The sequence below is a fragment of the Pectinophora gossypiella genome, chromosome 9 (assembly GCF_024362695.1).
Source record: "Pectinophora gossypiella chromosome 9, ilPecGoss1.1, whole genome shotgun sequence".
NCBI lineage: Eukaryota > Metazoa > Arthropoda > Insecta > Lepidoptera > Gelechiidae > Pectinophora > Pectinophora gossypiella.
This window is the reverse complement of record NC_065412.1, coordinates 7936843-7951474: the sequence shown is the minus strand read 5'-3', so window position 1 is coordinate 7951474 and position 14632 is coordinate 7936843. Positions and strand designations below refer to the sequence as shown.

At 36.3% G+C, this 14632-nt stretch overlaps 2 protein-coding genes across 24 annotated transcripts in view; both read left to right on the top strand.

Moving 5' to 3' along the window:
- LOC126369517 (poly(rC)-binding protein 3) overlaps positions 1 to 3628 on the top strand; it is a 196786-nt gene extending 193158 nt beyond the window's left edge. For both annotated transcript variants that reach the window (XM_050013996.1, XM_050013995.1), the window contains exon 12: positions 82 to 3628. In XM_050013996.1, coding sequence (XP_049869953.1) covers positions 82 to 166 — 85 coding nt within the window. In that variant the 3' untranslated portion in view covers positions 167 to 3628. The remainder of the gene's footprint in view (positions 1 to 81) is intronic.
- Positions 3629 to 8873: 5245 nt separating this feature from the next.
- LOC126369510 (glutamate-gated chloride channel) overlaps positions 8874 to 14632 on the top strand; it is a 98100-nt gene continuing 92341 nt past the window's right edge. For all 22 annotated transcript variants that reach the window (XR_007566723.1, XR_007566724.1, XM_050013980.1 and 19 more), the window contains exon 1: positions 8874 to 9304. The gene's annotated coding sequence lies outside the window, so the exon portion shown is untranslated. The remainder of the gene's footprint in view (positions 9305 to 14632) is intronic.

The window sequence follows — 14632 nt, the reverse complement described above, 5'->3', positions numbered from 1 at the left end:
ATAATAGTTATAAACTTTTTAGTCACTAGTGGTTGTGTGCGCGTGTGGTGTGTGTGTGTACATGTGTGGTGACTGTTGCAGGATCACGATGGAGACGGCGGGGCTGCCGCTGCCCGGCTACCACTACATCGCCCCCAACCACATCGTGAAGGCACCGATCCATTGAATGCAGCTCCGCGGCCAGCCCTCCGGCGCGCCGCACAAGCCCGGCCCCCGCCGCCCCGACTGCGCCTACTACGTGCTGCAGCCTGCGCCCGCGCACGCGCCCTACAGGGCTCTGGCTCCGATCTACTTCTTCAAATGAAGGACGTGACCAAACAATCTCTAAAATAATATGGGGGAAGCAATTGGCAAATCTCTAGATTTAGCGAACGTATGTTTACATTTGTTACGAGTTTATAAGTATTTTAGATATTCTTATATTTATTCTCCACTATATTTAATTCGGGGCGGGATTGTCGGTCGTAACTAGCCAAATTTGAAGGGATTTAGGAGTGTTGTAATAGAGAAAAAAAATTAAAATGACTGACATTTTAACATTTTTGATGAATCCGTGGGTTGTGAACACGATTACATGGCCACGCTGGACACGGTTAAATAATATTGTATTGATTTTGTTCACTGTTCACGGATTAAGAATTATAACAACAGGAGTTAGCTAAGCTGATCGAATTTACTATGGATTTAAGCGGTCGAGTGTCTCAATTATCTATTGGGTTTATTTTCAATTATAGTTAATCATTATTGACCACAAGAAAATGTTCAAAATAAGTTAACTTGAGCGTCGGCGTACAGTAGGTGTAGATGCGTTACAATCGACCTCGGATCCGCTGAATTAGCGTAGAATTAGAGTGAGAGGGTTAAAGACAATATTTGTAAATAAAATAATCGTAATAACCTGGAAATTAGGTATTACAGTAACAGTTGCGCTGCCTGAGCGGGTCGGGCGCGTGGCTATACGAAACCGATGGGATCAAATCCTTTAAGAAACTAACATTATCGAGCAGAGACGAGATGAACATTCACTACTTATATATCACTTATATCGTCAATGATCACAAGAGACGTTAGTGTATAAAATAGTGTTACTATATGTGATAGTCTTCTAATTTATTTAACATTGAAATATTAAGATCTCTCTAACATATACACAATGTGTACATCGGCTACTGAAATTTAAGTCAAATAATATTGGTCTAGGGATCAAAGCCAAAGATTGTTAAAGTTTGTTTAACGTTAATGATGTTGTGGATTTATGCTAAATTATTCTGAGAATAGTTAATGTTTAGTAATGTGGACAGTTTATTTGAATTATTTTATCGCCCTCTCCAGACTGCTCATTGTACTTAGTCTTAGATCGAAAATATAGTTAGTTCTGTGGTAATCTACATATTTCCAAAAAAATATAAAAAAAATGATAGGTTAAAGTAGATTAAGGTAAGGTTAGGACCAGTGTACTAAATGCTTATCAGAGACTACTCGCTTAAAGTAACAAGTGCCACATGATAAAGTTTGTGCCAAAATGAGTAGTACTTCACAATTAGGTCCTCATATATACATATTATTTTATACCTACATGTATTGATATCTCGAGAATTCCAATTAGGACGTTGCGTGGGTGCCACCGCCAGGTATTACATTGATGTGTCAAATCATGTCAAAATGGAAATTAAGACAATCGGTGTCAGTTAATTTGCACCATAGATTATAAGATACACGATTAGACTTACAAAGTAATCTCAACATATCCCCCTAACATATTTTCCCCATGTCTTCCCCTTCGATATCTCAATAATAAAGTATTGAAAGTAATTAATGATTGTGCCAAAGTTGTGTCTAAAATTAATGTATGAGTTTGAACGCGGCGAGACGTAGTATACATGTCGAAATTATTAAGTTTTCGTTTTCGTTGATATTGTCCATTTATAAGCTAGTCAATTTGTTTTGATGAATATACAAAACATACATTTTAATTATGCTAGTCAAAATTTATTTCAATCAGTTGGTTCATTATGTTTAAAAATATAATATTTATTTTTGTTCGTGTCTATCAAAATTATAAATGTTTTCGTGTGGTCTTGCAGTAAATTAGCAATAAAATTTTGATAAAATCAATTATTTTATAGTCTAATAAATTGCAATTAAGACAATGTATAGAGCTTTGTACACTAAGTACCACACAGGTAAACATAGTATTAATCTATAGGAAAATGTAAGTTACTAAAGAGAAGAGATTTCTTAGCTGTGATTGAAATTTGGAGTGCACTTTTGTGCTGATGCTACGTCAAATTGTTGCGAAGTGAAGTCGAGGAGACGCAGTACCTAGTAGTGATAGTGCACGCTTGTTAGATCACAACAGTCGGCGCCGCGGGCGACGCGACGTACGCGCCCGCGGCGCGCACGCAAGACGGAAGGAAATTTATATTTTTAAGAAGTAACATCTATAGGTAATTGTAACGCAAATACTTTCTGAGAAGTGTTACTTTGTTGGTAATATCAATGCATATTAAATTTAGTACAGTGCGTTTCACGTGTAACTGCTATCATAGTATAGGTAATCACGTGAATTATCGCGCATTATATTTAGTTAATTATGTATAATCTAATAATCATCACGTAAAACAATATTACAATGTTTATTATACTCATTTTATAATAGTTATTATGATTCACTATTGTTACTGTTATTTTGATTTGCTCAATTTTCTCAATATTTAAGTAAGCTAGGCTTTGAAAAATAATTATTTAGTTTGTTTTGTTGGTATGTAAGAATTTAAAATTGTGTGTATCTGCGAACATTGTTTTTATATTTTTTTTCCTATTTTGAGCTTCTCCGGGGTACAAAATTAGTGTGGTCAGTTAAAGCTGTTCTCACAATCAAGAGGCAGCGCGTGTAAAGAGCCAAGCTCAGTACCGTCGGGGTCCGCGCTCTGTGTTGCCATTCTAAAGTGAACATTTAATGTTAAGTAGGTGCCTTTTGTTCTAACATGCTTGTTAGTTTGCTTTCGACCGCGTTATAAATTATATTAGCCTTTATTGACAGGGTCTGACTGCGCTGTACTATAGTGTAATTAAATTCAATTTTAGCAAATATGTATGAATAATTAAATGTAAAAGTATTTTTTTTTTAGAAATTTCCTGTTAGCACCTGAATTTAAAATTCTATTGCACCATTTTAAAAGTCCCTCTATTACATTTTGTGGCTTCTTAATATTGAAATATTGCCTATGATAATCAAGTATTTTGGATGGATTCTTCAGATGCAGACCTTTTTGACTGTGGAATATTTACAGAAGAAAACATAATAAAAGCTATATAAAATGATATTTTGCTATCTTCGTAATAAAGTTAGATCCCCATACAGGTTTGAGACGATTGGGTAAAAAGGGTTGTGTAATTTGTTAACCATTTACAATAATCGATATTATTATATTGCTTCAATCCCCTTTAATTAGATACACTACTACTTACACATAATTAGACATAAATGGTTCATCTTACATTATACCGTAGTAATAAACCAGGGTAAATATGTATAACAGTTACTTTCACTATAATTCTAATTTTCACAATCGTACCTATAGTTCAAATCGATGTATTCTAATGCTTAGAAAGTAAATAATTTATATCATGTCCGTATACACAACAGGACCCTTCGTCTGATTCGATCGACAACCAGAGTTTCACTTTCGTAATATTTAGTACCTTCCGAGTAGTGTAAGAAAAATAATAGTACCTTTACAGTTAAACAAAAAACTTGAATTAATTTCCAGCAGGACCCTCCGTGGTTTGAAGGTCTTCAGACCATTGGTGTATATCCCTGTATAGCGGTGCATTAGTACCTTCAGATTATCTTCGTTTTCTTTTAAAACAAATATTAGTTTATAAGAAATAAATCTACAAAATTTTTATACTGCCAGCAGGACCCTTTTTTGTTTTGGTGCTTTCAGTCCAGACATTCATATTTCCTAGCAGCAGTATATTAGTACTTTTCAAAAAAATATCGCTTAATTAAAAAAAAATGTATTAAAAAGTAATAAGACTGATTCTTTATCAGAGAAAATATTCTAACACTTTTATTTATGTGATGCAACCAATGAAATAAAAATCAGTTTTCATGTTATATTAGGTAGGTACGTAGTTTAATATCGTCAAAAAGGAAAACACAATGAAAATTATAACAAAAAATAAATTATATTTACAAAAATTTACATTAGGAATTATCAATCAAAATTACAATTACCAATCAAAATTACAATTACCAATAGAAATTGTCAATCAAACGTTGTTCAGCGTGGGTTAATAAAGATCATAGTAGATCATTGGTTGCATCACATAAATAAAAGTGTTAGAATATTTTCTCTGATAAAGAATCAGTCTTATTACTTTTTAATACATTTTTTTTTAATCAAGCGATATTTTTTTGAAAAGTACTAATATACTGCTGCTAGGAAATATGAATGTCTGGACTGAAAGCACCAAAACAAAAAAGGGTCCTGCTGGCAGTATAAAAATTTTGTAGATTTATTTCTTATAAACTAATATTTGTTTTAAAAGAAAACGAAGATAATCTGAAGGTACTAATGCACCGCTATACATGGATATACACCAATGGTCTGAAGACCTTCAAACCACGGAGGGTCCTGCTGGAAATTAATTCAAGTTTTTTGTTTAACTGTAAAGGTACTATTATTTTTCTTACACTACTCGGAAGGTACTAAATATTACGAAAGTGAAACTCTGGTTGTCGATCGAATCAGACGAAGGGTCCTGTTGTGTATACGGACATATTTATATCGCGTTAGATCTTTTATCGTACATAATTCAACGGAGCAATAATGCATGTTAATGTACATTATGGTATTGATACTATTATTATCCCGGCACAGATTCGCGATGCACTGCACCCTGTTAGGAAACTGTCCTCTATGTTCTTCGATGTGTACCATACGTACTCTATCCGAACTTTTTCTGTACATTTGTCATAGTTAATAATCAATCACATTTGTCAATATACGTTTATTGGAAACGGGCTTGTCCCACGCCGTATTAGACCTACCTGCAGATAAACCTCGGACAAAGTTAGTGTCGACGCGAGCTGTGCCGCGTCTGTTTTGGTATTCATTGTAACTAAGTAGTATTTATTGACTGAGTATAGTTAAGACTTAAGTGTCAAAAAGGCAACAAAAATATCTTGGGTATCTTTGTGTCCCGCTGCAATTTCAATAAGCATTTAATTTTTTTTATTCAGTCACATTTTTTAGAATATTACGCAAGCGTTAATACTACTTCATTTGTTTCAATACCTATAAAGTGTTTTCATTTATCATAGGTAATAAACATTACAATAATATCTATGGTTCAATCAAAATTGTGTCTGGAAGCTCATTTGAAAGAATCGTCTTGCTATGGGATTCCGGAATGGTGAAAGCTCGTCAGCATTATAGAGCAAACGGACACAATTTTACTTTGTACGATGTTAATATTTTAACATAATATTTCCGAATGGATACTTACTTGCTACAATTACATTTTAAACGTAGATGTTATGTGGACTCGAGCAGTTTGTGTATAAAAAGTGTTGTCTTGTCTTTTTCAGTTATTCACAAGTTAGATGTTCACTCGCCATATCTTTGAAATATCACTGTAATTTGTCGACATATCTAAACGTTTTGTGAATTGAATTGATTAATGTTATATGAATATAAATGTTGTACTTACGGTTACAGTATACTGTCATTGAGATTAATTTCAATACAATTAATGTTTGTTTTCATTATGTTAAATCAATAAAGTGTGTAATTAAAAATAATGGTTTAATTATTATACTACATACCTATAGGTATATCACGTAGGTATATACTGATTCCTTCACTAACACAAAAATCAACATTCGTAAGAAATGAAGAACATCGATAAAGAACAAACACATATACGGACGGGTAGGCAGAGCCCCAATACGTCATCAGATTCATGATATTAATAAAATTGATGTCCACGTAAATACTAACTGACGATAAATATAGTAAACAAGACCAACCTGTTAGTCGCGTGAGTCCTAAAATCGTTAACCTAACGTCAGGTTCGCTACGCTACGCAAATCGGGATACTTTCAGACTAGATACAGAAAAGAGTATCTAGTAGGCGATCTCGTTTTAGTTGTCGACTCTGATGCAACCCGCAACTTGTGGCTTAAAAGGCGTCGTTGATGAAATATTTCCGGGCAAGGACGGCTGGGTAACGGGTGCTGGGCCTCGCCTCAATCAACTGGAGGGGGAGCTCCACCACACTGCTCCAGTGCGGGTAACCTATCGGTGCCTGGGTCCAACGGGGACAGAGTACTAACGAACTAAATACCTACACTAACTCATGATTGATAACTAAACAAAACTGTCGGATGACTGAAGCTTACGAAAACGTAGGTACCGTATAATTGACAAGACTTAAGTATGTAGGGAACAGACAAATCCGTTAAGATTATGCAAACAGTCGAGAGATCAGTGAAACAATTCAGCTCTCGTGATGACCCATGTCATGTATTAATTAGACAAATAGTAAATTTAATAGATGATACAACTTCATTAATGTAAGCAGTAAGTACCATTATAATATACCTAGGTACCTACAATCAATTTCAAGTTTTAACCATTCAAAACTGGATAGCGTGTGTCCTATCCAAAGTTCCCAGACAAGCCGTTAAATAGCAATGAAGCTCTTTCACTGGAATTAATTACAATGTTTGTTATCGTTCTGAATCCAACCCTAAGCCAAAATGAGATGGATGGCCGTCGATAATAGTCATTCCGTCGTGCGTGTTTATACGAAAGTACCTACTTATTTAGTTATGTGGGTAGGTGCGAATATTCCGAAATGCAGCGCCAGGCAATCAATTATATTTCTGCTTTTTATCAAGAACCTACGAGATTGGTTGTATAAGATTCCACCGCAGAAACATCTTGTCACGAAAGAAGTCCCGCGGATTTTAATGGAACTAAATGACAAGTCATACTAATTCTAGATGCAGCTAGGGACCTAGTGCGATCCCAGGGCTGCGATATTTATTTCGTGACGCGGATCGGTAGCGGTGTTAGGTAGGGTAGGGCGCGGTTGGGCGATCGAGGGCGCCGCAACCTGCAAAAGAGATGCTGAAAAGAGAGCTGATAGAAAGGCCAGAAAAGTAAAAATTTATTAGTTTTTTTTCTAATAAATTGTTATTTTTTATAATAAATAATTATGTATTTTAATTTTTTTTCGTCGACCTCATTTAAATTCCCCGACCGATATAGAATCTTAGCGCCCTTTGTCCCTATTCAGGTCAGGCAGAGCCATAAGTGATCAGACCGCTCCTATAACATGAAAGGAAGTTCACAGAAATTTCAAACACCTATTGTTTGTTGGTAAAATAAAGTAAGTAAGTAACCCGGATTTATACTAATTTTATTTATTTTGGAGTTTTCAAGTGTGTCCCTTAGCTTAGTCAGCATCGTCACCACGAGATCAGCTATTAGTCAAACGCGGACAAATCGTAGGTAATTAAAAAAATAGCCTATCTACCTGATAAAATCCTTTACTAGAGTAGATAGGGTACTAAATGTCTTCCTCCCTAAATGTAACTGGCACACTGGTATGCGTCGTTTACGTAACGCTGGACGCCGGACTGGCTAGGCTATGTAATCCAGAACGTCGATACTAATGTAGGTAACTTGCTTTAGGTACCTACAGTTCCTATTTCTAAAAAAAATAATTATTAAGTATTTTCATGAAGATTAAAGAAGAAAAACATTACTTAGTTATTATTATTAGTCCCTTAACCCAGTTGCTGGTAAAGCCCATACATTAATTATAAGCTATCTAATTGCGATAGAGTCTACTTGGGTAGTGATTTTGTCATAATAATAACATTTGGCATCGCCCATAATAGGTTCATAATTTCATTCAACGGATAGGTACCCACATGATCTCAGTCCACGCGACTCTAACGACATAGGTAGGTACTAGGGTTTATATATACCCACAGGGATAGGTACCTAACCCAGACAACGGGTATTATGTAGGTAGGTATGTAAGTATTTATTCAAATAATACTAGCAGTAAGTCATCCAACTCACAATGCATTTGCTTTGTTCAGTGTGGCTTGTTTTACTGAGCTGGTCATAAAATGATACAAAAATGCAACGTACTTAGTAGGTAGGTAAGTACCTACTAAACTAGGGAGTAAGTTAAGTTTTCAGCTATAATAAACCTCAGGTAAGTACACCGTCTTTGTCCCTTGGCGTCATAGTTTGTCAGGCGAGTTTATGAACTGACTAACCAAGCAGTCAAGCGAAAGTGTTTGTCTTCTAATAAAATCACTGGCTATTGTAGATGTAAGGCAGGTATACTACGTTTAGTTGAGTAAATAAATGTCAAACAACATGAAGATTGGCCTCGCCTGCTATTTTGCCATTAAAGCTGCTTCACGCGATGTCTTGGCGCCCTGACCTCCGCGCTGTTAATATTGACTTTCCTCCACACTTACCTAGTTACAGTCACAACATTTAAGTGGGTCAGAATATAATGGTTAAAATGGACGCAAATTATATTTCTTTTGTTTTCGCCGTGTCATAGGTGTCTACTTATAAAGTATGTCCCCTACGTGCTCGCCGGAGTAGTAGCCACTAGCATCACAGCCGCGAACTGTGCAAAGTGCAACATCGAGACAGTCTAGACAGCTGCTACAGTCGCGTTCCACGAGGGAAGTGATGTCGACAGGTGAAGTGAAGAAAGAATGAGCAAAGATTTATGACGGTAGAGGTGATGCGAGCGCGGCGGTGACGGCGGCGGCGCGCAGTGCGCATGCCCGCCACTGCGCCACTAGGCGGCGCGCTGCCCCCTGGCGGAGCCGCGCCGCAGTGAGTTGCGTAACATAAGCACACTCGTCTCCAAGCGCTACGCCGAACAAAACTTTCGCCCCGTGCGCGCCGACGGAATGGAAAAGCGTAAAACAACATAACTTTCTCGCGGAGCGCGCCCTTCAATTCTTACATGAAAAGTTGCATTCTACTTATTGGATATTATCGGCAATCTCTCGGACTTCAGCTTTTGGCTTTTCTTTTTTAGTTCTTAAAGTTTTCTTCAGAAGTTGACTGTGCGAAAAGTGGGCCGATGCGGGATTCGCCGGCCGCGTATTTAATAGTGAGAACGTTCTGAGTGTTGTGTTTAATTTGTTTTGTTTTTGCTTTGCTTGACGGCGAGTGGTGGCAACGGACGGTGAGCGGTGACGGCGCTGGTGGTAGGAATCGATACTGCGGTGGGAGCGGTGAAGGTAACTTTTTATTTGTCTACATCATTTCACACTTACACGTACAAATTCTAAAAGTTGAACAGACCCGATAGTAGCGAAATTTGTTCAGAATTATTTACTTGAGGGCTTGCATTAAGTACATAAATGTTTACCCACTGCAATTCGCAAAGACAAAGAACTTGGGCTACAGTTGATGGTATCTTTGTGTAGGTATACTTTTGAATTTAGAAAATATTCTTTAGAAGGGGTATTGCAACTGCTTTTGTTGATTTAATATTTCCTATGTTGCTGTTTCGGCCTAACCTACCGGGTACCTACATATCGGGTATAAATGTAACCGGCTTTCCCTTAGCTTTAGCATAGACTAAATTATTTTTTTCGAAATTGGGAAAGAGCCAAAACATGACGTAGTCCTATAGAAACTAGGTCAAATAAATAGGTCTGAAGCTATGACTATGAAGTCCTTTACGTCACACAATGTTTAATACAATGTGTCATTTGAAATTCAACATTGAAACTTGTTAAGTTCTTAGTTCATATAGCTAAATAAATAATGAGGCAATTCTACAGTTTATACATGAAAGCCTTTCTCTACTATAAAATTAATAGCTTCCTTTAATATCTAATGTATTGTGAGCAGGTACCTACCTACTTATTACTTATTCTATCAAAATAGGGAAGGAACTTTTAGAACCCTTTACGAAAAAAAAGAAACGTAGTTGTGCATAACTCAATTTTATTTGAAAATAGAAGCATTTCTTTCGTCATAAAAATGTGTGTGCGTACTTACCTAACTATGAGCGTACTTACTTTATCTCTTTCCCGGTTTGCTCGAAGAGATTTCATTGTTTTACCCTAATTGTTTCATATCCTGTTCTGTGTACAATAAACTGATAAAAAAAAAAAATGAGCATTGAGCAATTAGTACCTAACAAAGAGTACTGTGGCCAGGTATGGTCTAGCCAAGAATCTCGTATTTGTTGTGCTACGTCAACTACCTACCTACGTGATGGCTCGTAAAACCCAAATGGGCTATTGAACTGTTACATGTGTCTGCACTAGCAAGCACTACCCCACTTTATGATGATTAAACCTCCATACGAGTATTTATTCTTTTACTAACTAATACCGACAAGCTTTCGATGGGAAATACAAAAAAATATTCCAAATTCCATGAGTTTCAACACGTCATAGTTATCATAACGTTCCTACAAAATAAAATGAAGAAAGGCCTATCAATTACATCAGCATTTTTTCAATATTAAATACCTATTTCACACCCACTGCAATTCCCGATTCCCGAAGAGCTCTGACCTGGTATGCGCGTCGAAAACGCAAAAGGGGCGGCCCAAAGACACCTGGCGACACTCGGTTGACCGAGAGTAGAAAACTCTCGGCATGTCATGGGAGCAAGCTACAGAGGCTACAAAAGGTCGCGAGGAGTGGAAATCTGTTATTCGAGCCCAATATCCCAACACAAAAGAATTACAAGAAGAAGAAATATTTATTTCTCACCGAAAGTTCTTGTTTATGGTGCTATCTATACTGCTTCATTTTATTCTGATCAGAATAATAATAGGTGGAAGATATGCCTGGGTGTAATAACAAGGGTCATCATTTATACCCAAAAACAAAGACAAAAGATGCATATGTCTGTTATCTATGAAATTAGAAGGGAAAATCCGTACAGCGCCATCTATATTTTTTTGGAGAACGTAGCCTGGATAGTCCTCGAATTATTGAAATGTCGGCCTCTGTGGTCCAGTAGTTGAGCGTTGGGCTCACGATCCGGAGGTCCTGGATCCGAATACCGATGGGGACATATCACAAAAATCACTTTGTGATCCCTAGTTTGGGTAGGACATTACAGGCTGATCATCTGATAGTTCGAAAGTAAGATGATCCGTGCTTCGGAAGGCACGTTAAGCCGTCGGTTACTACTTAGTACTGATGTAAGTATGTAGTCGTTACATAAGTCATGTCAGGGGCCTTTGGCTGCTCAATAATAACCCTGACATCAGGGTTGATGAGGTTGGTATTCACCTCACAACCCACACGGTAAGAAGAAGATTAAAATGTCTAGGTCAATTTATTGTGGTAGTGTATTCTACTCTACTGACCTAAACGGGATAAATTCTTGGGTTACTTACCCAAGTGGTTCTTATGCGCCGTGATAAACTGACAGACTAAGACTTACGCTTTACGGGGAGTTATTTTTATATTCGTACTGTAAGGATTATGTCGAAGTTAAATAGAAAAACATGAGATGTAAGGTCCTAAAAGAAAATAGGTTCTAAAATACTAAGATGTTATAAAGGTTATTACTTATCTACTGATGTTTAAAATATTTTTTTTGGAAATATTTAACTTACTTACTTGCATCTTTTGTGTCAGTTCCAAAATCAATATATTTTTTTTATGTCTCATAAAAATGTGAAAATGATCTCGTACCATAAACTTACAATGTGTTTTTTACGTTACCTATTACCACCCTTTGTATTATGAACGTTACCCCATGAAATTTTCCGCGCCATTGCTCCTGAAAAGCAATTGACACGAAATTTAACGAGATGATCCAACATATCAAATTGTACTGCGTGAAACGTGTAAGTAGGTATTAAAAACAAGTATAATTTTAATTCAAGTTAATAATAATGTTTATTTTCAAGGGTTTATGAACTGTAATAAACGAAAATTCTTCGATCCTTTTATTTCCTAGCAGTTAGAAAGGTTTTTAGGTTAACCTTGCATAATTATAAATACCTACAATACGATTTCCTGGTTATTCAGAAGGTATGCAATGACCATAAAGTCTATAACGTCCTGCTCCATAACATTTTAAATTACCCCATTTTTCGTGAGAATGTATCTCCCTCGCGTGTTATATTATAACCGCGTTGGTGGTGTAAATAGGTACCTACGTTGACAGTCCTTATTCAAGATGTAAAGAGGAAGATATTTCTTAGAAATTGAGCAGGTTTATCTGGAAAGTCATGAATATTGCATGAAAACAAACGCGGGTAATGCATTCAGAGATAATAAGACGTATCTACTTGCTAAACTTCTTCAGAGATACCTAGTTGCTTTCATTTTCGGGTAAGACTGATAATTTCGTGCTCTCGTTTGAGGAATAAGTTCAAATTGAACAACTAAAGGCGAGTATAAGTTTGGCAGAATGTAATGTACAGAGCAGCATGCCTGGAGTTGCTCGGCGTCTCGTGACACAAAGAGCTAAAGTTACAATGTGTCTTTTGTAGTCTTTGGCAAATTAATGCGCGTGCATGCCAAAACTTTAGCGTTTAATTTATATAAATTACTACGTTAATTATTACGTTTTATTTTTATTTACCCGATACTTATGTATCGGGTTTTAAAGAACAACACTTTGACTAGGTTGGAAAATATATATATTCCCTTGTCTCCCATAGACTCACAAAACTGACTGACTCCCTAATAATAATAATGATGAGTTCCACTGTTTGTCTGTTAGAAGATTTTTCTTCAGTCCATACTACTTATTACCGCTTCACAAATCATTGTTTTTCGTTCGATGACATTGTGCTAGTGTGACTAAAAATGCAACAAGATCCGATCACTCGCCAGCTTCTCATTGTATACAAGTAGTATGCCAACTATTATAAAGCAAACGTTTCGAACTATTCGAAGTATGGACACATTGCAACATAATAATATAAGAAAATAGATAGATCTAATGTGCGTCTTTGTAGATGTGATGCAATGGTCTTTGTTTAAGCAAACAAAACATTAACATTATAGTAAGTATTACGATTCGTCGTATATTAACTGTCTCACTTATAAGAAACTAAAGCGGGTTTTAAGAAAATTATCTACGAAAACACTTTGGTATTTACATGTAGGTAACGGAAAAATAAGTATGAAAGCGGTGTACGCGAGGGAACCGATTAACATTGTAGCAGGGAACACGACTAACTGTTCCAAATCTGGAGAGTTAAAATGGACCTAAAAAGCAATACTTATTGCTATTTGACATTTGTTTGCATTGCGCACTTACTTTTAAGTAATCTTATATACGCAAATGTTAAATTGCAGTGCCTATTGCTTTTTTAGATGAATTACTTCATCATCATTTCATTGTTTTTTTGCTTGAAGCAATTCATTTAAGAAAGCAATATTCCAATTTGACATTTGCGCATATAAAAGTAAGTGCGCAATGCAAACAAATGTCAAATAGCAATATTGCTTTTCTAGATGAATGAACGATGCGGCCTGTTTAACCCCCCTGGTCTGATTTTTATTTAACCAACCAGAGGATGAAGTGTGTTGTGGCTTGAGAATCTCCAAGAGTCGTTCGGATGGAGCACTGCTTCGTGCAGTTGCGGGCAAAGTGAAGATCTCACATTGATCTTTAAGATCCGTTAAGAGGGCACCGAGAGAGAAGGATATCTCATTGTCTTGTATCTCAAATCGATTCAACGCAACTGTCACTGTTCGTATACATTGTTGTAACGTCTAGCGTCTTTCACCTGCAGTTATAATTAGTTTCATGACGTCTGCACTCGCCCTTGACAATTATTCACTGCATACATATTCACACGGCTCGCCACTTGATGCAATGCGCAAAAAAATGTAAATATGAGAGGCGCATTTCAATAGTTCCACACTCTATAATGTTTAGGATTAGATTTGCTGATTTAGATTATTGTAGAATTTTTACCTTAATTTAGACGTTTAGAATAATGGTCAAACTACTCGAGATTGGGCCATATTCATAGGTAGGTTACTTACGTTAAATCGATTTTGGAAAAAAAACATACCTTTATGGAAAATCAGTATTATACTGAACGAACTTGACAACGTCAACTATACAACCATAAACCTTTCAGTGGGCTACCTACATCAAACGAACCTTAGAAAAGGGGTTGTGACTTGCGATAGACAGATAGACATGCTTCCATTATTCTTCATATTTTCAATCTAAAGAAAAAATGGCTTAGGTAATGAGTTTGTTTTGTTTTCTTTTCTATTTCGTCAAAAAACTTACAACCTAATAAATATGATCCTAGTTGATTGGGTTATAGTTTCTGGTCTGCATATCCTTAGTGGTGGATTTCAATTGGATTCTCCAGGTTTCCGATTCCTCAGCCTAGAAGAAAAAGAATAGTTATTTAGAATATTTTTGGGGGGTGCGTCTTTGTATCGATGACATATATCAGATTTCATTTGACTTTATACTGTAAGGCCACCTGTTTCCGCAGATTTCAAAGGTTCCTTGTCCCAATGTTCGATATATATTTGTTTATTCTGCCAGTTTTATTAGTAATACGAATTGCTTACTTACGTGTTCATTTTAGCAATTTGTTTATTACT